The sequence below is a fragment of the Scyliorhinus canicula genome, chromosome 16 (genome assembly GCF_902713615.1).
Source record: "Scyliorhinus canicula chromosome 16, sScyCan1.1, whole genome shotgun sequence".
NCBI lineage: Eukaryota > Metazoa > Chordata > Chondrichthyes > Carcharhiniformes > Scyliorhinidae > Scyliorhinus > Scyliorhinus canicula.
Window position 1 is genome coordinate 77062404 of NC_052161.1, and position 26017 is coordinate 77088420.

General features: G+C 42.4%; 1 protein-coding gene across 4 annotated transcripts in view; it reads right to left on the reverse strand.

The window, feature by feature from the left end:
* Window positions 1-26017, reverse strand: part of herc4 (HECT and RLD domain containing E3 ubiquitin protein ligase 4) — a 133155-nt gene that overhangs the window by 58671 nt on the left and 48467 nt on the right. For 3 of the 4 annotated variants that reach the window (XM_038821312.1, XM_038821313.1, XM_038821314.1), the window contains exons 7-12: window positions 21631-21761; window positions 20473-20633; window positions 19814-19890; window positions 17616-17740; window positions 11350-11409; window positions 5750-5861 (exon numbers count right to left, since the gene is read on the reverse strand). In XM_038821312.1, the coding sequence (XP_038677240.1) occupies window positions 5750-5861; window positions 11350-11409; window positions 17616-17740; window positions 19814-19890; window positions 20473-20633; window positions 21631-21761 (666 nt within the window). The remainder of the gene's footprint in view (window positions 1-5749; window positions 5862-11349; window positions 11410-17615; window positions 17741-19813; window positions 19891-20472; window positions 20634-21630; window positions 21762-26017) is intronic. The other variant, XM_038821315.1, reaches the window with a different exon arrangement.

Here is a 26017-nt window from a genome sequence, read left to right on the forward strand (position 1 = left end):
TCTGGTTTAGGTGTAACCCGTCCTGTCTGTACAGGTCCCACCTTCCCCAGACTGTGCTCCAATTATCCACATAACTGAAACCCTCCCTCCTACACCATCCCTGCAGCCAGGTGTTTATCTGCACTCTCCCTGTTCCTCAACTCGCTAGCATGTGGCACCGGCAACAAACCAGAGATGTCAACATGGTTTGTCCTGGCTCTCAGCTTCCACCCTAGCTCCCTAAATTCCTGTTTTAAATCCCCGTCCCTTCTCTTACCTATGTCGTTGGTACCGATGTGTACCACGACTTGTGACTGTTCCCCCTCCCCCTTAAGGATTCTGAAAACACGGTCCGAGATGTCACAGGCCCTGGCACCCGGGAGGCAACATGCCATCCATGAGTCTCTTTCGTTGCCACAGAACCGTCTATCTGTCCCTCTAACTATCGAGTCCCCAATTACTATTGCTCTCCTGCTCTCCCACCTGCTTCTGAGCCAAAGGGACTCAGTGCTGGAGATCTGGTTCCCCTCAACAGTATCCAAAGCGGTATACTTGTTACTGAGGGGAACGACCACAGTACACGACCTGTACTGACTGCTTCCTCCCAGCCCCTCTCACCATCACCCATCTATCTACATACTTCGGAGTAACTACATCCCTGAAGCTACTATCAATGACCACCTCTGCCTCCCGAATGATCCAAAGTTCATCCAGCTCCAATTCTAGTTCCCCAACGCGGTTTCTGAGGAGCTGGAGATGGGGGCACTTCCCACAGGTCAAATCGGCAGGGACACGGACGGCATCCCTCACCTCAAACATTCTGCAGGAGGAACATTGCACTGCCTTCCCTGCCATCCCCTCTAGATAACTTGCGGATAAAAGAAAAGAAAGAAAGAGCTTACCTGATATTCATTCACCCCCTTAGGTTAGAGGAGGTGGAAGGGTGGGGGACACTACAAGTGTAGTGTCTCGGGTTTAACAACTGCCCAATTTAAATACAAGTAAAAATAAAACACTTAAGCACCTACCTGATTCCCAAGCTGCACTCCGGCTCCCTCTCCCGGAAATGAAGGTCGCTGGAACCTGGGATAAGTTTAAGAACCTACCTGATAGTTAGTGACATGTACACAGATGACAGACTAGTGACTTTGGAGGAACTGATGGAGAGGTTCCAGCTGTCCAAATGGAATGAATTAAGGTTCATGCAAATCAAAAACTGCCTCCTTAGGGAAATGACGACATACCCAAGGACGCGGAGACACTCACTGGTAGAGGAACAATTGAATGTTGGCGACTTGAGGAAACGCAACTGCGTGAACCTGTACTGGGGGTTGGGTGGGGGGGTTGCCAGGGAGGCCCGGCCAACCACACCTACATGTTCTGGGCCTGCCCCAGACTTGTTGGGGTCTGGACAACCTTTTTTCAGGCAATGTCCAAGGTTATGGGTGTGAGGGTGTGAGTGTGTGTGTGTGTGGGTGGAGACATGCCAAAAGTGAAGGTCATTGGGGTCTCAGAACAGCCAGAACTCTTCATGGGGGGAGGGCGTTGTCCTAGCCTTTGCCTAACTGCCCGCCGAAGAATCCTGCTCAGCTGGCAATCGGCAGCCCCACCCAAAGTTGCATACTGGTTGTCCGACCTGTTGGAATCCTTCCAAATGGAGAAAATTAAATTCACCTTCCGTGGGTCAGAAGAGGGCTTCCACAAGACAGGGAAACCGTTCACCAACTTGTTCAAATACCTGTTTGTAGTCAGCAACCAATAGAGCAGAGGCGGAGGAAGGCACAAGCCAGCCACAAAACATAAAGGAATGGTGAGGGGAGGGAGCGAGAGGGGAAGTGAAGGACGGACGGACAAAAACATCCAAAGAGGGGACCACAGGATACAGGTGGCACAGCCATGGTTGACAGGCCCGAGGACGAGAGGGAGAAACAGGGATAACACCAGCATACTGGGCGATACACGCCAAGCCAACATCGGCAGCCCAGTCAGAGCGGAACAGCCAGATAGGGTCTGCAGCCACGGTAGGGGAATAGCCATTAGAGGAGAGGCCGCAAAGTAACCAGGGTTGCAAACTAAATGTCCCAGGATATCCGACTTGCAAGGACATAAGAAATAGCAGTACATCTCATGGTGCATTGAGCCTGCTGCACCGTTTAATTTGATCATCATAATAATAATATTTATTAGTGTCACAAGTAGGCTTACATTAACACTGTAATTAATTGACTGCGAAAATCCCCTAGTCACTACATTCCGGCGCCCGTTTGGTACATGGAGGGAGAATTCAGAATGTTCAAATTACCTAACAGCACGTCTTTCGGGACTTGTGGGAGGAAACCGGAGCATCCGGAGGAAACCCATGCAGACGCGGGGAGAACGTGCAGACTCCGCACAGTTGCCCAAGTTGGGTATCGAACCTGGGACCCTGGAGCTTTGAAGCAACTTGGCTAACCACTGTGCTACCGTGCTGCCCTGTGGGGGGAAACCAGAGCACCCAGAGGAAACTCACGCAGGCATGGGGAGAAGATGCACACTCTACAATAAAGACTGCCATTCCATTAGCCTTCCTTTTTAAAAAAAATTTAAAGTACCCAATTATATTTTTCCAATTAAGGGGCAATTTAGCATGCCCAAACCACCTATGCGGCACATCTTTTTGGGTTGTGGGGGGTGAGACACACGCAGACACAGGGAGAATGTGTAAACTACATAGGCAGTGACCCAAGCCGAGAATGGAACCTTGGACCCTGGTGCTGTGAAGCAACAGTGCTAACCACTGTGCTACCGTGCCGCCCCTTATTCCACACGATTAACCATTTAAGTACTTTTGAAATGATATTCCACAAACAGCAATACAATAATGACCAGATAACCTGTTTTTGTCATGTTGGCTGGGGAATGAATATTGGTCAGGACACTGGGGATAACTTCCTTCGACAGTGCCATGCAATCTTTTACATTCACCCGAGCAGGCAGGTAGAACCTTGGCTTAAAATTTCATCTGAAAGACAACACTCTTAACAGCACTCAACAGTGCATCTTTCCCTCCTACTGCACTGGAGAGTCAGCTTATATTTATGAACGTAATGCGTTATGGAACTAGAATTACAACCATCGGATGGCAGTGCTGCTGATCGAATCAGGCTCACACTGAATAAAGGCCAGCAGACAATTTCCCTTGCCCTTGCTGTACCTGCATATTAGCTTCGTAATTTGTGACAAGAAACCTAAAACTCTCTAAACACGACTATTTTTCAGGTCTCTTGCCTTTAAAATATATTCTGCTTTTCTATTACTCCTATCAAAGTCGAAAGTTTCACATTTCACTCAATTTGTCACCTTGCACAATCACTCAATTGGCTTGTATCCTTTTGCAGCCTCTTTGTTTTAAGACAATGTTCTTACATTAACACTGACCCCTCATCCAACTTGTTGAAATAGATTAGAAATAGCTGAAGTCTAAAAAACTGATGCTTGCGGCACTTCATTAGTTCCAAATAGTCAACTTGAAAAGGACCTGCTTATTCCTATTGTGATCTGTCCATTGTTCCATCCTCAATCTATGCTAACACAATACCCAGACCTCAGCCCGGTGTAGCACAATATAAAATACTGAAAATCCAAATAGAATACATTCACCAAAGATCTATTTTACTTTGTCAAAAACGATTTCCTTTTCATAAAGCAGTGTCACCCTCATGATTTTTGAAATACCTTGTCCCCAACAACAATGGCCAGTATTCTGCCCATTACTAATTCTTATCTAACCGGCTTACAATTGCAGATTTGGGTATACATGGCATAATTCCTAAGGTTGCAGATAATATAAAATTCAGAAATTTAGTAAAAGAGACCAAGAAGCTTTTAAATATAAGGAGACAAACGGGTGAAACGGTAAACACTTAGCAGAAGAAATATGATACAGTTTGATAGTTATGTGGTTAAGTCAGAACTAGGGACTGCTCTTTTTGGAAAAAATTGTAAGCCTCTTTTAATCCAATTACTTACTTCTCTAGTTAGCACACTTGAACCACGTTTATAGTGGACTTTGTATTCAAAAGAATGCACATTTGTTGAGGATTGAGATTTAAAATAAAAATGTTTGCACTTGTTTATCGGTCAACATTTCTTCTTAATCTAATTTCCCAGCCTACCACAACTAACTTGCCCTTCTTTGTTTAAATTTAGGAACCTAGTTTCTGACTTAACCACATCACAATCAAACTCATTCCGAAATTCCATCACATTTCGTCCACCAAGTGCCTGCCCATTTCACCAGCATATTTCCGCTTGAAATCTGTCACCTTCTCATCATTTATTACAAAATTTCTGAATGGTGCCATTTATACTCAAAATCAATACCAACCCCTAATGGCACCATGCATACTTTCCTCCAGTTCTTAAAGATAACTAACCATTCAGTATTCTCTGCCTTCTGTCCCTTGGCCAGTATTGTATCCATGTGTGTGGTCCATTAATCACATGCATTTCAACTTTGCTAATAAGCCTATTATGTGGTACTGGTCAAACACCTCTTGAAAGTCCATATACACAATAATTGCTTCATGAGTTCCCCCTTGTTACTCCAAAAGTCAACCCAGTCAGTCAAATATGATTTGCTCTGAACTGTGCTGGATATTACATATTGACCCATAATTTTCCACACAATTCGTTTTGTCTTGTATTATTGTATCAGTTTTCTCATCATTGGCATCAATTATTCTTGGCCTGTGGTTTATCCCTCTTCTCCTCCCTCTATTACTATGGATGTTGCAGCACCCTAGTGAAAACAGATATAAAGGCCGATCAGACCCTTTCCTTCGACAAACCTTTCGTTTTTAGATTTTTGGACACATTTTTATGTTACCCACTAATCTATTTTCACATTCCAAGAATGAATGAATTAAAAATCCTTTGATATTTTGAAGTTAGTTTCCAGAACTGAAAATGGAGAGATCTCCAAAATTTCAACCTACAACTTATTCACTTGTCACTTCAGTTGAGAACATGGGCACTGCTGAAAAGGCCCAAGCAAAGGTTGCTGCTTAACAAGACAATAGGGATATGAAGTTAAACACAAAATAATCCCAGAAATCTCCTGCTCACTTTCTTTAGATGCTGAGCCCAGTTAGGCAAAAAACCTTCCTCCTGGGAATACCTTAATTAAAAGGAAATACTACAACATCCGCAATGTTAAAAGCCAACTCAAACGGAGCTAGAATTGAGAATATTTAGTCTCAATAGCTCAAACAGGTTTGTACATTTGCAAAGTCTTCAGATTGGTATAAAACAGATTAGTACAGCGGTCATTACGAGAAACAAACCAATCATTTGCTAGGACTATCATCTTATAAGGGAAAATGTGCATTATAAAACTGATATATTGAAAACGTGAAATGAAATTAAAATCCAAGCGCATTGTCCTTTACTTCTGCTTAAGCAGCTCTCCCTTTCTACAACCTCTTTAAACCAGAACAGATGAGTTACCCACAGGACTCAACAGTACTACAAAATGTTGCATTCAACCATATAAGATGTACATTTATTAAAGCAATAAAAACAGTGGCTCCACTCTCACTTCATGGTAAATGCATCTTTGCTGAGGAGCACAACTTGTTCTAATGTGATGAAATGAAAACACTTTTAAATGTCAAATGAAGACTGATGAGGAAAAGAATGCTGTAACGTCCTCAGGGGAGGATCTCAACTAAACTGCTATCAGAATATGAGGTTATAATCTATTAAATGCAGACACCGAAGCAGATAATACCTGTTGTGAAATCAGAGGATGGTCAGACTGTATGAGTCTGTGGAATAATAGTCTAGCTGCATTCATATCAATCCCGGAGAATTTGGAACTGGTTTTATAGTGATCATCATTGCTGAAACAAAAATGCTATCTATTAGATTAGATATGTCATATACCTAAAAAGCAAGCTTTGATATTATATATCAAATCCACTGTTGACCACAAAATAGCATGGCATACATTACTATGATGAACCTAATGTATGAAACTCTCAAATTATTGGGATTGAACTAATTAATGTTAAACCAAATATTTGACCTTATAGAAGTAATTTCAGTATGCGACGTCCTTCGTGAAAGAGAAAAACAGTCCCCTCAATATTGGAGATTTAACAGAAAATTAATCACTTTTGCCTTGCTTTAGTTCCGCAGTGGTTCCTTTAATAGTCACTTGTCACAAACAAAATAAACTAGCTACAATCCAGTATAGTATACTACATAATATATATCTGAGGGGCATGGAGGGGTGGATAGAGAGCGGCTGTTCCCTTAGCTGAAGGATCAGTCAGGAGGGGACACAAGTTCAAGATGAGGGACAGGAGGTTTAGGAGCGATTTGAGGAAAAACCCTTTTTACCCATAGAGTGGTGACAGTCTGGAATGCACTGCCGGGGAGGGTAGTAGAGGCAGGTTACCTCACATTCTTTAAAAAGTATCTGGATGGGTACTTGGCACGTCATAACATTCAAGGCTATGCGTCAAGAGCCAGCAAATGGGATTAAGTAGGCAGGTCAGGTGTCTTTCATGCGTCGGTGCAGCCTCATGGGCCGAAGGACCTCTTCTGAACTATATTATTCTGTGATTCACTGATAAATTGTTGCACTGCTGTCGCTCGTGTCCAAACTACCAATCACATTAAAGGATTTTCACAGACACACAAACGGGAAACAAAATTGCTTAATATGTTCAAAGATTGGGACATACTCATGGGGTGATGGTGGAAGCTAAAATATGAAAAGTGATTTACAAATTAGCTTAACAAGCATACTAATTTAGCAGCATTCCATGATTGCAAAGTTATTTTTTCAAGACAAGTTCTATTTTTCAAATTTGATTAATCACACTACTGTTAAAACCCAACTTTTAAAAAAAATATTTCAAAGGACATGGGTGTCACTGGCTGGGCCAGCATTTTTATTGTCCAACCCTAATTGCCTGTGAGAGGGTGGCAGTGAGCTACCTTCTTGAACTGGTACACAAGTGGTACTCTTACATACGCTTTAGGAAGAAGTTCCAGGATTTTGACCCAGCAACAGTGAAGGACCAGTGTTATAGTTCCAAGTAAGTATGGGTTGGGGCTTAGAGGGGAACCTGCAGGTGGTGGTGTTCCCATGCATCTGCTGTCAATGTCCTTGTAGGTGATAGAGGTCATATGTTTGGAAGGTGCTGTCAAAGGAGTCTTGCAGTGCATCTTGTCAATGATGCACATTGCTGCCACTTGTGTGTCGGTGGTGGAGGGAATGAATGTTGAAGGTGTGGGTGGGGTGTCAATCAAGCGGGCTGTTTTGTCCTGGAATGGTGCTGAGCCTACTCAGCATTGTTGGAGCTGCACTCATCCAGCCATGTGGAGAGTATTCCATCGCATGCCTGACTTCATTCAGCCTTTTGATGGTGGACAGTCTTTGGGGAGTAAGAAAGTGAGTTACTCTCCACAGAATTACCAGCCTTTGACCTGCTTCAGTGTGTAAAATGTTGCCCCTTTTTACTCTCTACCCTCCCCATCTCCCACTATGAACAGTTCCTCAAACATTGTCATGAACAAACCCCACCATTTCTCAAAGCCCTCTACCGATCCCTTCAACTCAAATTTGATCTTTTCCAATCGGAGAAAGTCATACAAGTCCCCCAGCCAGGCCACTACGCCTGGCAGCGTCTCCGACCTCCAATTCAACAGGATCCTTCGCCAGGCAATTAGAGAGGAGAAGGCCTCGACATTGGACCCCTTACTCTCCATCAGCTCCGGCATTTCCGATACCCCAAAGATCGCCACCATTGGCTTCGATCTGACCTCCACTCAAACACCGCCTCCCAGCAACTCGCCAGCTTCTCACAGCCCAGAACATGTGCGTGGGTGAGTCGCTGGCCCTTGTCCACACTCACTGGCCACCCCTTGAAAGAACCCACTCATCCTCACCCGGGTTATATGTACCCTATGCACCACCTTGAACTGAATCAAACTCATCCTCGCACAGGAGGAGATTGAATTCACCCTATGCATCGCCTCATACCTCAGTCTCCAGCCCATGTCCCCCTGCCCAACTCCTCCTCCCATTTGCTCTTGATCTTCACTACTTGTGCCCCCCGCGCGCCCCCAATGACCCATATATGTCCCCGATCCCACTCCTTTCGACTGCCGCCACCACCACACCATTGCCTCACTTTCTCCACATTCGCTGCCCAATTTTAGTGCAGCAGGTTCGGGAGTGCCAACTCCCCTTTCTGCCTCTGTAGCAGAGCCCTTTTAATCCTCGGCACCTTTACCGCCCATATGAACTCTGAAATCATTGTCTCCAATTTCCTGAAAAAGGCTTCAGGAGAAAAATCGGGAGGGTCGAAAAAACGAGCAGGACCCTTGGCAACACATTCATTTTTACAACCTGCACTCTCCCTGCCAGTGCCAGGTGTAGTGTATCCCATCTCTTAAAATGCCCCCTAATCTCCTCCACCAATGTTGTCAAGTTCACTTGTGCATCGTAGCCCATTCCCTCGGCGCCTGAATGCTCAAATACCTGAAACTTTCCCCAACTACTTTAAATGGCAAAATCCTCAAATTGGCCCCCAGCCTGTCACATTCACTGGAAACACCGCACACTTCCCGACATTTAACTTGTACCCAGAGAAGGCCCCAAACCTCTCCACTATTCCCATGATCCTCCCCAAACTTTCCAGCCGGTTCGACACGAACAACAAGTCGTCCGCATTCGACACACAATGCTCCCTGCTCCCCCTCACAATCCCCTGCCATTGCACTGACGACCCCCCCCCCCCCCCCCCCCCCCCAACCCCCGGGGGGCTTTCTCCAAGAGCTCAAACGACAGCATGAAAAGTAAAAGCGACAGCTGACATCTGTCTCGTACCTCGATGCAGCTCAAAACTCCGTGAACTTGTCCCATTTGTACATACACTTGCCACTGGGGCTACATATAACAAGCGCACCCATGCCACAAACTTCGGGCCAAACCCAAACCTACCCAAGATCTCAAATAGATACCTCCACTCCAACCAATCAAAAGCCTTCTCTGCATCCATAGAGACAGTGGCCTCCGACACCTACTCCACTGACAGAGTCACAAGTACATTTAACAGCCTCCTGATGTTATTGGAGAGCTGCCTGCCCTTTACGAAACCCATTTGGTCCTCAGCCACCACCCCTGGCACACATCCCTCCATCCTTCCTGCCACCAAGCACCTTCACATGTGTTTAGCAACGAAATTGGATTATATGACCCACACTCCATCGGATCCTTCCCCTTCTTGGGGATTAACATAATCAACACCTAAATCAGTGTCTCTGGCAGCTCCCCCTTCTCCTACGCCTCACTGAGCATCCCCAATAAATGTGGTGCCAACTCTGTTGCAAATGCCGGAAAGCCATCCAGCTTTGGGGCCTTCCCCGACTTCATCCCCCTAATGCTATCAGTCACCTCCCTCAGACGCAGCAGCTCCTCCAATGCCTGCCTCCTCTCTTCCTTCAACCTTGGAAACTCCAAACAACTCAGGAACTGTCCCATATCCCCTTCCTCTCCACCCAGCTCCGCCCTGTACAACTTCTCGTAGTACCCCCTGAACACTTCATTTATCTTCTCCGGCTCTGACACTACCTAACACTAAGGGCAGCACGGTAGCATTGTGGATAGCACAACTGCTTCACAGCTCCAGGGTCCCAAGTTCGATTTCGACTTGTGTCACTGTCTGTGTGGAGTCTGCACGTCCTCCCCGTGTGTGCGTGGGTTTCCTCCGGGTACTCCGGTTTCCTCCCACAGTCCAAAGATGTGCAGGTTGGGTGGATTGGCCATGATAAATTGCCCTTAGTGTCCAAAATTCTATGATTAACCTAGGACAATAGTTCGGCACAACATCGTGGGCCGAAGGGCCTGTTCTGTGCTCTATTTCTCTATCTATCTATCTACCTCCCCCTTCTCTATTCGCACCTTTAAGATTTCCCTGGGCGATGACATACTGCAAATCTCCTGTGACACATTGGCATTTCTTGATTGGCACAGTCAGTATTTCATCTCTCTATTGGCAGTCGACATGACTTACATGCAGCAATCTCCTGAATAAAGCACAATGTCTGAGATAGGGAATATAGGTTGTTGCTTATGGTGCATCCAGTAGAAAATACGATTACTACGAGGACGAAAAAGGAAAAATTCCTTGTCTGTTGTCAGCAACTGACCATAACACCACCAATATCATGAACATTAAACCAGAGCAGCAAATGCAAAGCTACAGCCAAAAGGAGCTAAGAATCCAACAAGAGCTCCTTTTCTATCACCCCAGCAATATAAACTATAAGAATCTGCCAGAGCGACTGTTTCAAGTTCCAAAATCATATGAACACATAATTTGCAGCTTATCTATAATGCAAACTATCTTGACAGATGATGATAGAACAGCTGAGAGGGTGTATATCTGGATACAAATTTTTAAAAAGCATTGGAAACCTACAATAACATAACTCAGAAATATGGACTCAATACTCAAAAAAAGTAATGAAGTGCTATTATGGTGACTACCTATCTACTGGTTAGTGTTTTTGTACTAAATATTTGCAGAGATTAGAAAAACATACTGGCATGTGACTGGTGGCTAACTCACTGATGCAAATGTCAAAAGTACAAGTGAAAACAATCTGAAAGGATTCCCATGGCCACATAGCCATGATTAAAATTAACCACTCATTTAAAAGAAGGGACATGCTCAAATCAACACCAATGGCAAACTAAACTTTCAGACACTACAAGTTCTCAATACATCAAGTAGTGAGATCACACAATGTTATCACGTGCATACTTTTTTTTGTTAGTGGTCATGCCGACTGAAACATAAATTGGAGGTGAGTCTGCTGGAGAGGAACAAACTAAAAATTGTTTTGACTTATTTACTTTTGAGTGGTCTTTGAGCATCCAAGCTTCTTTGGAGTTCCATTAATTGCTATCTTACACAATAAAAAAACTGGCACTGCTGAGCGTCCTAGTGGAATGAAATTTCTATAGTTGAGACACAAAAGGATACCTTACTGAAATGGAAATGCTACCCATTCCTGATTTTGAAGGGACTAAGATAGATCAGGCATATTAAAAGGAGGTGACCCATACTTCATAGGTTTCTTAGTGTTTTAAAAAATACCACTTCACATTTGCAAACTCATACAACAAAGACAAATAATATACCCAGGCAGTGCCTCTTAATGCCTTGGGAAAATTGACTCTGGTGTAAAACCTTTGCCGCTAACTCAGTCAACAGTAAACATTTTTTCATGCTTTTTATTGCTCTAGAATATGAAAAGATACAATTTAGAAGATTGCAATCGCAAAAATGTTGCAATTATATACTATACCTCAAGGCAAGAAAGCTTCCATTTAAGCAGCCCGCTGATGAGAACACTGTATCAATTTCACTATGGGAAAAACAGATACCACATTAACCAAATTAACTTCTGATTTACTCATGCCCATCTTTGCTGAGAGCTTTTGTTTGCACTTCAACTGAACTTTAGCTTTCACACAAATGTGGTATATTGCCCGTTATGCACAGAGCGTTTCAAAACATGTCGAGCAGTCTTTTCCTTTTACAAATGACTGACTCTCCTTTGCTGTAAAAATACAGCCCTGCAGCCACTGACTTTTCACAGGTTTCCCAAAATAGAAAGGGTGCCCAGGATCTTCAAGAGCTAGCATGAAAGAGGCCAATAGCTTATTATTGCTTTATAGCAAATATTACTAAACATACCTGGAGTGTAGATGAATTAGTCATTCCATCATCTTCTACATAGTAGGGACATGCTAAAGTGAAGAAGGCCTAAGCAGCTGTTTTAAAGCTATTTTTTCCAGTCTTGCCACACCACATGTACAGAGGTGAGTTACAAAAAATCTGAAGCACAATTCTACTCCGGATCACTGCCAAATAGCTCCTACTGACCACTAAGGGCAAAATTACTCTTCACTTTTTCATGTTGAACTAGAGTGCACTAGGGAAAAAACATTACTCTCTTGTCAGATAATTCCTGTCTAGTAATGATTTCTAAAACACGCCAACTACCAAACAAAACCTTCCATTCAAGTAAAACACAAATACCCAATGCTCAGAACATTTCCTACAGTTTAGAATTTCTCTGATTAATCAGAGTTAAATGAAATTCAGAATTAATTTTAGATTGAATTGAAGGATAGACTCTGATCGTGTCTGTATCTTGTTATTTGTCATGCATCCAAGATAATAATTATTCGACCAGAAAAATACTTGGAAGGGCACAAGAACATGCAAGGTTAACAACTTTGACTCAGGTTACTGAAAACAATAAATTAAGATCCCAGGAAGGGCATTCCAAAGAATAGGAACAATCTTTCCAAACTTCTTTCAGGATTTTAAACATCACAAGTGTTGACCCACTTCCCCAGCAGAATAAGGCGATATGTTGAAAGAACTAGCAAGAGAACCCATAACGAAGCAAATAACTCACTATAAAGAAGACCTAACAACAGGAGAAACCCATTGACTGATCAAGCAATCTGTTTAAAAAAAGAACTTTTGACATCCATCGTGCACAGTTTTCACCTGCTGTTGCTTGCCTAATTGTTTAATAGTGGCTACACTTCAAATGTCGTCTACACTTCAAAGGCAGGTTACAGTACAATACTCCACCCCCCCTTCTAAATCAAGGATCAATACTTTAAAAAAATGTAATGACCTATCCTTTCTAAGGGATAAAAAAAGCAAATATGGGCAAATTCAAAATCCTGAAACAAAATAGTGGTGAATTCTCGGTTCCGAAAAGTGACCATGATTTAGATTGTCATTTTATTTGGAAAAACCAACCAGTCTTTGAATGAACTACGTCCACTTGTCAAAATTGATTCTGTCACTAGAGAATACAAAAATGACTTAACTGTTTGCCTACTGCATCCATTAGCATGCTCTGGAGTCAATGTCCAGGGGCACAGAGTATTCAAAAAGTAGATAGGAAAAAAGGTAGCCCGTTGACACTTGTAGGTAAGTATTGATTTAATAAAAGAAAGACAATTAAATGATAAACTACTTTGGTTAGGCATCTTTAATGTGAAAATGGTGAAGCCAATGAGTATGCTTTCAATGTCATCAACCAAATAAGAAAGACAGACAGTAGTTTGTGAATAGATAAAAATGAGAAATACTGTGGTTGTTTTCATAAGGAACTTTGATTAATCCAAAATAATAGAAAATATTAAACAAAATAATTGTTAGTGTTTCAGTTGGTAAATGTTATGATCCAGTGAAGAAGAGGGGTGTAAATCCTGACTTGGTAATGATAAGCAACCCAAATATAATACAAGAAATGGATTTCATGACATACTTGAGCTAGCAAGCACAGAATTGGTCAATTTTAATGTAACTCAGCATTCAGAGTTTAAGAATTGGAAATCAATGGCACAATCTTTTAGAAGTTTACATCAAGAAAGCGGGGAGGGGTTTCAGCAAATAGTTATAGGGGAAATTGTACCTCTGAAAGGCCAAAAATATCTTTGAAGACTATGCTGAACATGCAGGATAAACAGTAATAGCAAACAGTAGCAGAGATTAAACAAGCACAACCGAGAGGATTAATAATTTAAACAGACAGTAGATAAACGAGGGAAAAAGGAAACGGTTATGCTGATAGGGCGAAATGAGCTGGTGTGAGTGGAAGCTGGAGTGCAGCATAAATATAGCATAGGCCTGTTGGGCTGAATGTAGTCCGGTTTCACGCTGCACCTCTATCCTTTGCCACCTGCTGCTGCCCTTAGCTCTTTTTTCCCCCAATTACCTGTCTTCTAGTTCAGTCCCCTAAACAAAGAACAAAGAGCAAAGAAAAGTGCAGCACAGGAACAGGCCCTTTGGCCCTCCAAGCCTGCGCCGACTATGCTGTCCGTCTAAACTAAAATTTTCTACACGTCCGGGGTCCGCATCCCTCCATTCCCATCCTATTCATGTATTTGTCAAGATGCCCCTTAAACGCCACTAATGTCCCTGCTTCCACCACCTCCTCCGGCAGCGAGTTCCAGGCACCCACTACCCTCTGTGTAAAATACTTGCCTCATACATCTCCTCTAAACTTTGCCCCTCGCACCTTAAACCTATGCCCCCTAGTAATTGACTCCTATACCCTGGGAAAAAGTCTCTACATGCCCCTCATACTTTTGTAGACCTCTATCAGGCCGACCCTCAACCTCAGTCATTCCAGTGAGAACAAACTGAGTTTATTCAACCTCTCCTCATAGCTAATGTCCTCCATACCAGGCAACATCCTGGTAAATCTCTTCTGCACCCTCTCTAAAGCCTCCACATCCTTCTGGTAGTGTGGCGACCAGAATTGAACTCTATACTCCAAGTGTGGCCTAACTAAGGTTCTATACAGCTGCAGCATGACTTGTCAATCTTTGTACTCAATGCCCCGGCCAATGAAGGCAAGCATGCCGCATGCCTTCTTGACTACCTTCTCCACCTGTGTTGCCCCTTTCAGTGACCTGTGGACCTGTACACCTAGATCTCTCTGACTTTCAATATTCTTGAGGGTTCTACCATTCATTGTATATTCCCTACCGGTATTAGACCTTCCAAAATGCATTACCTCATATTTGTCCGGATTAAACTCCATTTGCCACCTTTCTGCCAAAGTCTCCAAATGATTTAAATCCTGCTGTATCCTCTGACAGTCCTCATTGCTACCTGCAATTCCACCAACCTTTGTGGCATCCGCAAACTTACTAATCAGACCAGTTACATTTTCCTCCAAATAATTTATATATACTACGAACAGCAAAGGTCCCAGCACTGAACCTTGCGGCACACCACGAGTCACAGCCCTCCAATCAGAAAAGCGTTCTTCCATTGCTACTCTCTGCCTTCTATGACCTCACCAGTTCTGTATCTGGCTCGAATAGTGGGGATACACAGGTTAACAGCTAGTTTATTGCCAATGCCCGTTCCCCGACCATGGCCACTTTTTGAGAGCACTGGGTCTTTTCTCAAATTTTAGGACTTCTCTGGACAGGAAGACGAGACTTCTGCATTTGACTATAAAACTTCACTCAAGCTGCTACATCAACAATCTGTATTTATTTGCTTAAATTCCAAAATAACCTTTGATTAAATTACAGCCGTTCCTCCATCACTGCTGAGCCGGCTGGCGAGTGTTTCACGTTTCTGGGTCAAAGTACGTTTCTGTATGGTTTCTGGTGACTTCATTCATGTCAGCTTGAGCAAATTGGTCACAAGAGCTGCAAGTTCCCAATCAACTTCTGTTTCACCTGCAATTCAGACGGTTCTGAAAGTTGTTTTTTAGCTAGTCTTTCCGCCTAACAATCTACCTGCTCAATCAGGTAACGGGGCAAGCCTACACTCCAGACAGCTAACTGCAGAGAAGTGAAATAGAACCGACTGACAAAGCACCTTGACTTACTGTGTCTGGAACCTGAAGTTGACTTGTTACACAAGTCTTGGGCTGAATTTGATGCAGTTGTGCTGGTTTTGGATGTTGCTTACTGCTTGTATCCTGGTATTCTTGTGTCATGTTTCGCAGTTAACCTCAACAGTAATTTGTTGGGCTGCAGATAGCTGCTTTAATTGTTAACCTTAATAGCAATTTGCAATAGTGTTGCTAGAATTCAATCTTTATGCTTAAATTGTGGATTAATTGCTGCTTTAATGACTCATGGCTTCCTATAATGGCAATACTGTGATTCAGGCAAGACAGACAGCAAGTAGCTTCAGGCTGGAGGCAAGGCAGGTTGCGAGGCTCAGCAAACCAACACGCTTCGTGGTGTCATTAGAGGTCTACAGCACAGAAAAGGCCCTTTGGCAAATTGTGTCTGCGCCAGTCAAAAATAACCTAACTACTCTAATCCCATTTTCCAGCACTTGGCCCATAGCCTTGCTTTTTTTTTTGTTCATGGGACGTTGGCGTCGCAGGCTATGCCAACATTTATTGGCCGTCCCTAATTGACTATGAGGGGGTAGTTAACAGTCAACCACATTGCTGTGGGTCTGGAGTCACATACAGGCCAGATCATGCAAAGACGGCAGATTTCCTTCCCTAAAGGACATTAGTGTACCAGATGGGTTTTTACAACAATCGACAATGGTTTCACAGTCATCATTAGACTTTTAATTCCAGATATTTTATTGAGTTTAAATTACATCACCTGCCATGCTGCGATTCGAAGCCAGGTCCCCAGATCATTATTCTGCGTCTCTGGATTACTAGTCCTGTGACAATACCACTATGCTACCGCCTCCCTTTGGCCTTGCAAGAGTACATCTAAATACTCCTTAAATGTTATGAGGGTCTCTGCCTCCACCGCCCTTTCAGGCAGTGAGTTCCTGACTCCCACCACCCTCGGTAAAAAGGATTTTCCCCTCAGCCCCTCGAAATCTCCTGCCCCTTAGTTTAAATCTATGCCCCCTGGCCCCCTCCACCAAGGGGAAAGGTTTATATCTATGCCCCTCAATTTTACACATCTTAATCATGACCCCCCTCGATCTCCTCTGCTCCAAGGAATTCAACCTCAGCTAACCCAGTCTCTCTCTTCCTAGTCAAAGCTCTCCAGCCCTGGCAACATCATGGTAAATCTCCTCTGCACCCTTTTCAGTGATATCACATCCCCCCCCCCCACACACGTGGATTCCAGAACTGCACAAAATACACAAGCTGTGGCCTAACCAATGTTTTGTACAGTTCCATCATAACCTCCCTGCTCTTAAACTGTATACCTCAGCTAATAAAAGCAAGTATATCAAATGCCTTCTTAGCCACTGTATCCACCTGCCATACTATCTTAAGGGACCGGTGTATATGCACACCAAGGTCCCTTTGATCCGCGGTGTTTCCCAAGGTCATGTCGTTCATCATGTATTCCCTTGCCTTGTTCGTCCTGCCAAAGTGCATCACCTCACACTTATCCCGGTTACGACAAATATCCATTTGCTACTGATCAGCCCATCTGACCAGCCTGTCCATATCCTCCTGTAATCTAATGCTATCCTCATTATTCAGTACCCCACCAATTTTTGTCCCCAACTCCAAATCAGTGAACACTGATCTCTGAGGGACACCACTAGCTACTGATTGCCAACTAGAGAAACACCCAGTAATCCTCACTTGCCAACCAGAGAAACACCCATTAATCCCCACTCTTTGCTTTCTATTAATTAACCAATCCTCTATCCATGCTACTACTTTAACCTTCACGCCATGCTCTTTACCTTATGCAGAAACCTTTAGTGTGGCACCTTGTCAAAAGCTTTCTGGAAATCCAGATATACCACATCCATTGGCTCCCCGTTATCTACCGCACTGGTAATATCCTCAAAAAATTCCAATAAAATAGTTAGGCACGACCTGCCCTTTATGAACCCATGCTGTGTCTGTCCAATGGGACAATTTCCATCCAGGTGCTATGTAGTCAAAGATGTTGATGTGCCATTGTGGTATTTTCATCCTTGCAAAGAAAATTAACACTTCAAGTTCACAGTGCACAAACTCAAAAGAGCATCAGACAAAGTCTTCCCACTCATGCAACTCAAAGTGCATTGGCTTGACAAGAATTTGGGAAATGGCTGCGGAGGTCAACAGAGCAACCCATTACTTACTTGGTTATCTCTGAAGAAATCCTTCCAGGAGGATAACTTATCCACTTCTGGATAATTGCATCATTTAGTGTGAGTATATGTTTTGATGGATTGGGTAATCTGAAGTCATCTGGTGGCATGGAATTCTTGAAAGGAAAAGCAAAGTATTCTGTCGAAAATATATGCGGATAAGGTACCACAGAAATAGTTCTGAACAAAACTGACAAAGCTGCTGCGCATAAAACATGAGCTGCAACTGGTGGAATTACTATTTGAACAAATGGTATTTTTAGCATCGATGTATACCTTCTTACCAGTGCTAAATTTAACTTAGAAGAGATTTTATGCATTCCTATTTTCTTAAATTCCTATATAACCATGCAGTAATGTTTCAATGTGATTAATGTTACAAAGCATTGCGCATTCCAATAATACAGAGCAAGCTTCTGTATTTCCCCCATCAACTTTGCATTCTAATGTTACCCAGATTTGTTGCCAAAACTTGGAGTTAATTACCAATGGAAAGAAATGTGCTTACCATATCTTTTTCATCAAATTCCCCCCCCCCCCCCCCCCCCCCCCCCCCCACCATTCGCCAGCAGCACTCCCCTCACCCCAATTTGTTATTGGAACTTAAATTGCTCATTCCTGGTAAATTGGTATTACAGGTTTTCCTTCCAATAGTGATAAACTCAAAGCTGCAGATGTTCTGAATGTGATTCCAATTTTATTGGTACCATGGAGAAACATTAGGCAAACCCAAAGTCACTGATGCAAATATCGCTCTTGAAGGAATACACCGTAAAGCAAAACAAATAATTGTAAATAATAAATGGTAGTTTTTCTTTTTGCAAAACAGTGCCCATAGAAAGCTTACAGCAAATCAGTTGGCAATACGCAATGTTATGCTATGGTAACCTGGATACAAACTAGGGTTCAGAAAGTGCCGAGTAGTCAAAGCGCATTTTTGCAGGTGCTCGGACATCTTCTGGAACTGTGTGTCAGAGCTTGCCAGGCTCAAAAACACATCTATACCATTATTCTGTTCTCTTTTTCATGGCGTTTAGATTTTGTTTGATATAAATGCCTCTTATCTGCCACTTTTCTGAGCTTTTTGTGGTCAATTTTAATATATTCATCGAAATTGACCATTATTGAGAGATTGGCAACCATTGATATATTATTTAATTGGCTGCAGCACTGCACATGAGAAGTAAAGAACAGTCTTCAGATGAAATAGGGTAAAAGGGGAGGGAGAAAAATTGAAACAGCAGTTGTGTATAAAAACCAATTCAGTCCTCATTTAAGTTAGATATTAGAACGTATGAACATAAGAACTAGGAGCAGGAGTAGGCCACCTGGCCCTTTGAGCATGCTTCGCCATTCAATAAGATCATGGCTGATCTTTTGTGGACTCAGCTCCACTTTCCCGCCCGAATATCATAACCCTTTATTCCTCAAAAAAAAAACTCTCTATCTTTAGATTGAAAACATTTAATGAAGGAGCCTCAACTGTTTCACTGGGCAGGGATTTCTACAGATTCACAACCCTTTGGGGTGAAGAAGTTCCTCCTAAGCTCAGTCCTGAATATATTCTCATCTTTCTTTCCAATTAAAGGACAATTTTAGCATGACCAATCCACCTACCTTGCACACCTTTGGGTTGTGGAGAGGGATATTCCTATCTTATTAAGGAGGTTGGTTAGCTCAGTTGGTTGGACGGCTGGTGATGCCAACATTGTGGGTTCAATTCCCTTACTGGCTGAAGTTATTCATGAAGGCCCCACCTTCTCAACCTTGCCCCTCACCTGAGGAGTGGTGACCTTCAGGTTAAATCTCCACCAGTCACCTCTCTGTTAAAAAGGGGAGAGCAGCCTATGCTCCTTTGGGACTTTCTTATTTGATTAAATATTTTGATTTCATAAAGTATAATTTTAGTACTGTCCACCACCCATTACTCATCCATTGTTGCACTCCATTCAGTTCTACACTCTTTGCATGGATGTCAATTCCCAGCCCATTATTTTTTGTAGATTTCAGGAGTGCAAGGATAGCTACTGATTAAAATGTGATGTATTTCTCACAGTTGCCATTGCCCACTCCCCATTATGTTAAAAGAAAAAAAAGCTTATTCAGCCTCCCTTCAGAAAAGATAGGTAGACTACTCCGATCGCAGAATCTCATTACAAAGGGCTTCCAATACAAAATGTTGGCTTTACCTGCAGGTTGTAATAATGTGCAAAACTTTGATCACCACCAGAGAAAATTCTTTTAATACAATAATTGTTCTTGGCATCTACAAGAAGGAAAACAATTATCAGAATGTATCATTTGTTATGAAATCCAGTTTAAGCTGCACATACTTACACCCTCTAAACTAAAGTACTATATTCAGGAGCAAAGCAAATCACAGAGCAGGTTTTATTATAACTGGAAATGAATTACGATTTTCTACTCAAACCTTGAAGTAATACAAATGACAACATTGTTTTAGATTAACAGATGTTTGAAGAGAGCTATATATTCTCAAAGTGTCAAGCGCAATTGAATTTAAAATATTTGCAGGGTGAACATGATGAACACATTCCAGGAGTAGAAACATTAATAAATAAGTTGCGCAATAAGTTTGAAAGTTTAAAATGCTTCTACAAATACATCTAGCTTTGAGTTAGTCTCCTGCAGCTATTAGGAAAGTGGACATCAACTGAAAGTCAATAATGTTGGAATCACTGGCAAATACAAGAAATTTGGGCATAATTATAATATCTGGAACGAATAGAGGTGGAGGATTCAAAAATAAGTCTGGAAGATTTGCTGAAATTCACATGGAAGAATTTACAAGAAGCTTTTATATAAGTGTATATATACTGACACCTACTGATAATTGGTGGATACTGTCCACTATGAGGAACCCATGCTCCTTTCACCGTGCAGGGACTTTTCCTGTTACTTGTAGATCCAGTTCCTAGTTGACCATTTCCTCCAAGACCGAATGAATACACTTTTCCAGATGATGTAACAAAAGCTAACGTGTGCTGCCTTTTTAAAATGAACAACACTGAAGTTAATTCTTTTTTATTTTGACCATATGTAAAAATACAGATCCCTATCAGAGCCATTGGTTTACAAGAACTTTTATGACCGAGAACTTCAGGATTTTTTAACCAGCGATCTGAATTTTATCAATACTACATAAACAAATGTTCATTTCAAAAGCACACTGTATCATATTACTCCTAAAACAATGTAAATTCCATGGGAGATTGGGGTGTTACTTTTCATCTTCACTGTCTGGGCTGTAATCTGGTAGAGCAGGTTGTCCACCCTATGTACAACCTGTCGAAATTTCCTCCCACAATGGGCATCAAGTGGGTTAAACCATGGACAGGCGATCCCGCGACTAGATTACTGCCCAGGCAGTGGGAGTGAAGGGAACCTTCAAAGCAGCTGTTAGTTCAATCCCCTCATAATCTGCACAAAGTACAAATTAAGAATTGAATAGCCAAGCGCAACAAAATGTGGAAGTAGGCAGAATAATTTCATAAATGAATAGCCAAAACTGAAAATAGTTAGGTTCAGAAAACTTTCACCATGTAGGCAGCAGGTGGCTCCAGTTAAAACAGCCAGTACCAGCTCAATCGTCCAAGCATGTAATATTTTACAAGTCTCTCATAACTATGAGCGGTACAAGCAGGCACAAATAAGTCAAAAACATTGTTTTGATGAGACATTATGAAATTGCAGGGCAAACCGCAGCCCTGTGCAGCAAAATTCCATCAATTTTTCCATTGGAAACTGCTGACCAGCAGTATTGCCGAAGAATGTTTTCAGCCACAGGTTGAGACCAGGCAGGAAAAAAACCTAACCCAGAAAAGGACTTGAAGGAACAAAGGCAAAACAGTTCAACATTACTGTGCAGACTGACACAATGTAAGCATCTGCACCATATAAACTCAATTAAAAATCTAGCAAACATGCTAGCAAATCATATTAAAGTTATGTACCATTTGCCTTTTAACAATAACAGGATACAAACCTTCCACAAGCAATCTGTGTGATGACATATCCCATTAATTCAAAGACTTTTCTTGGATTTATTTCATGGTTTGTGCTGTTATGCCCCAACTGGCCATAGCCTCCAGCACCAAACGTAAACACTCCACCTTCCTAGTGAAAATAAATATTTGAATTACAACTATACTTAATAATAATCTTTATTATTGTCACAAGTCGACTTACATTACCACTGCACTGAAGTTACTATGAAAGGCAGTGGTAATCAAGCATAAGAAATAAAAACAGGCTAAATGGCTATTCGGATCTGGCTCTCTAAACAACAGATCAATGCTGATGATCAACTTCAATTCTAGTTTCTTACCCAACCTCAATTCCCTCAGTTTCCAAAAATCGAGTGATTTCAATCTTGGATCTACTTAACAACCCATAGATTCTCGCACAGAGAATTCAAGTAACTCAACTCTTGAGGGAAGTCTGTCAGTGAACTGGAATGTAGAAACAGAAATTTAGCCCCTTGAGCCTGTTTCACCATTCAATCGAATTATGGGTGATCTGTGACAGTCCCAATACCCATCCTTTTCCCCAACTCAGTCACATGTTTGGTGAACAAAAACTGTGACTCTCAGATTCAAAACTGACCCAACATCAGTTACCATCGGCAAAAGAGAGCGCCAAATTTCTATCCACCATTTTGTGTAGCTTTTTGCTAACCACCCCTGAGAGGCCTGGTCCTAATTTTTAAACTAAATCCCCATATCCTACACTGGCCAACCACCAGAAACTGAAACTGTTCCTCTCTACCTATCCACCCGAGCAATTCCCCCTCATATCTTGAAAACTTTGATCAAATCACCCCATCTAAATTCAAGGGAACAGAAATCTAGTTTGTGTAACCTCATTTCCTAATGTCCTTTGTGTCCAAATATCATTTTGCTAAAGCTGTGCTAAACTCCCTCCTTCCTCTTTGTCGTCTTCAACCAAAGTGATCTAATCAGGGGTTTGCGTAGCTGTAGCATGACTTTGGCACCTTGTATTCTAATTGTAGATGTAAAGCCCAGCATTCCATCAGCCTCTTGATTAGTTTATGTACTTGTCCATGACATTTTAATGATCTATGTACATGGATCACCTATCTTCTTCAGCCCTCCGAAGTGTCTAGCTTTTCACCAATTAATGAGCACTCTGATTCTATTTTTAGTCTAAAGTAGACAACCTTAAACATGGCGATATTGAAATCCATTTGCAATAGTTTTGTCAATTCACTTAATCTATTCATATCTCATCTGCACTGCTTATAATGCATCGATCTTAAGTGTTGTCAGCAAACTTACATAGAAACATTGGACACATTGGACTTCTGAGCAGGACTAGCCCATTTTCCCTTTGAGACTGCTCCACCATTCAATAAGATCATGACACCCCCCCCCACCCTGTCCAGCAAAAATCTGTCTCACTCTGCCTTGAATAAATTTAAAGACCTAACCTCCATCTTCCAAAGATGATTCCTAAGGAAAGGATTCTCTTGATCTGTCTTAAAGGGGAGACATCTGTTTTTAAACTATGTCCCAAGTTCAGACATCCACCCTATCCAGTCCCTTCAAGAAGTTGTGTATCTGTGATCACCTCAATCTGCTAAACTCCAAGAGGTATCGGCCCAAACTGTTCAAACCTTTCTTCACAGGATAATCCCCTCATGCCAGGAATAAGTTTGAGTGACCCTTCTCTGAACTGCTTCGAATGCAATTTTTTTTCAAAGAAGGAGACGAAAACCGTACACAGTATTCCCAAATGTGGTCTCACCAAGGCCCTGTACAGTTGCAGCGAAATCCTCCCTTTTATATTCTATTCCTCTTACTAACATTCTAATTGGCTTCCTAATCACTTATCTGCATACTAACTTTGTGATTCATGTGTTAGGACACCCAAATCCGTCTGTACCACCGAACCTCTCTCCATTTACTGCCTTTCTATTCTTCTTGCCAAAATGGCCGATTTTCCCACATTGTACACAATCTGCCAAATATTTGTCCATTGACTTAACTTGTCTACATCCCGTTGCAGATTCTCTACTTCTCTTGGCAACATACTTTCCCACTTATCTTGGTGTCATCTTATGTCACCTTTGCCATTAATAAATAGTTTTTTAAAAAATAGACTCTATTGAAATTGCCCTTGGTCAGTAGCCGAAGAATAAATTTAATAAAGATTTTTTTCACAGCTCACTGTAGCCAGTCACAAACAAAAACAGGCCAACTAAGTATATATTGGAGTCCAGTCTCACACCAACACTGTTGAGTTTTTAGTGCCCTATCAAACTTTTTTTCTTTTTTAAAATTCAGAGTACCCAATTCTTTTTTTTTTCCAATTAAGGGGCAATTTAGCGTGGCCAATCCACCTACCCTGCACATCTTTGGATTGTGGGGGTGAGACCCACGCAGACATGGGGAGAATGTTTAAACTCCACACGGACAGTGACCCGCGCTGTGATCGAACCCAGGTCCTCTCCGCCGTGAGACAGCAGTGGCCCTATCAAGCCTTTGTACTTTTATCCAATTTGCACATTTTGAAATATCCCTATCACCCAACAGTTAGACATTGAATTTGAATGTTATTAAAACTATTAATTTGATTAAAATATGTTTTATTTACTCATGGAATGTGGAGTTCACTGGCCACCAGCATTTATCACCCAACCCTAATGGCACTTGACATGGTAGTGGTGAGGTGCCGGTTTGAATCACTTCAGCCCATGTAGTGTCAGGACACCCACAGTGCTGCTAGGGAGGGGGTTCCAGATATAGGTCACAAGGTTTGGGTGGTGCTGCAGTGCATCTTGTAGATATTACACACTGGTGAAGAGGTAGTGAATGGTTAAGATGGTGGATGGGCAACTATCAAGTGGACTACTTTGTCCTGGGTGGTGTGCAACCGCTTCTGTGCTGTTGGAGCTGCACTTATTCAGACAAGTGGACAGTATTCCATCACACTCCTCACTTGAGTCTTCTAGGTGGTAGACAGGCTTTGGAGGAATCAGGAGGTGAATTATTCATGCAGAATTCACAACCGTTACCTGTTCTTGGAGTCATAATATTTATACGGCCCATCCAATTACATTTCTGGCCAATGGCAATCCCCAGGATGTTGATGGTGGGGGATTGAATGAAGGTAATGTCATCAAATCTCTAAAGGAGATGGTTATATTGTCAATTGTTGGAGGTGGATCACTGCCTAGCAATTGTAGGAAGGTATAGCGTTTAGCATTGCTGCCTCTTAGCGCCAGGAACCCAGATTCAAATCTGGCCTCATGTGACTGTGGAGTTTGCATTTTCTCCCCGTGTCTATGTGGGTTTCCTCTGGGTGATCCAGTTTCCTCCCACAATCCAAAGGTGTGCTGGTTAGGTGGATTAGCCGTGGTAAATTGTCCCTTAGTGTCCGAACGTCAGGTAGGCTAACCAGGATAGGGTGGGGGCATGGGCCTAGGTCGAGTGCTCTTGCCAAGGGTCAGTGCAAACTCGATGGGCAGAATGGTTCCCTTTCTGCACCAGAGGGATTCTATGATCAATTAGCCCAGGACTGACTATTTTCCAGATCTTGCTGCTCGTAGGCAAAGCATACTTCATGGTCTGAGGAATAATTACAAATGGAACAGAATGCTCTGCAATCATCAGGGAAAATCGCTACTCCTGACCTTCTGATGTATCACCCCAAGGTAGTTAATCCAGGACATTGCCCGAGGAATGTGTTCAGCAATACACTGGGTTGACATGACTGAAAGACTTATATTTATATAGCATCTTTCATGACCTCAGGACACCCCACAGTACTTTACAGCCAGTTAAGCACTTTTGATATGTAGACACTGTTGTAATGTAGATTGCTCTTTAGTGCTACACTAGGTCTAATGCTGTCTTGATGTTAAGGGTAGTCCTTCACACTTGAGGAACTCAGCTGCTTTATCCACATTTGCACCGAGTCTGTAATGAGGTCTAGAACCAACTCATCCTAACAGTGCCCAAACTGGCCTTCACATAGCTAAATACTGGAGTGCGAGCAGCTTGATATCTGTCAGTTACACCTTTCGTCACTTTTTAAGCATAGACTGATGTAATTGGCTGGATTCAATTTCTCCTACTTTTCATGAACAGCTCACACCTTGGCAATCTTTCAGTTTGTTGGATAGATGCCAATGCTGTAGCTATACTGGAATAGCTTGGCTCGGGGCTAATCTGGGACACAAGTCTTCAGCACTATAGCTGTAATGCAGGTGGGGCTTTTGATATGAGAACTGGTTGAGGACTGACATTTGTGGTGATGATGGAAACCTCGAAAGGAGGCAGAGGACGGATTATTCACTGGGTACCTTTAGTTGAAGTTAGTGGTGGCAACATCAGCCTCATCTTTGGCAT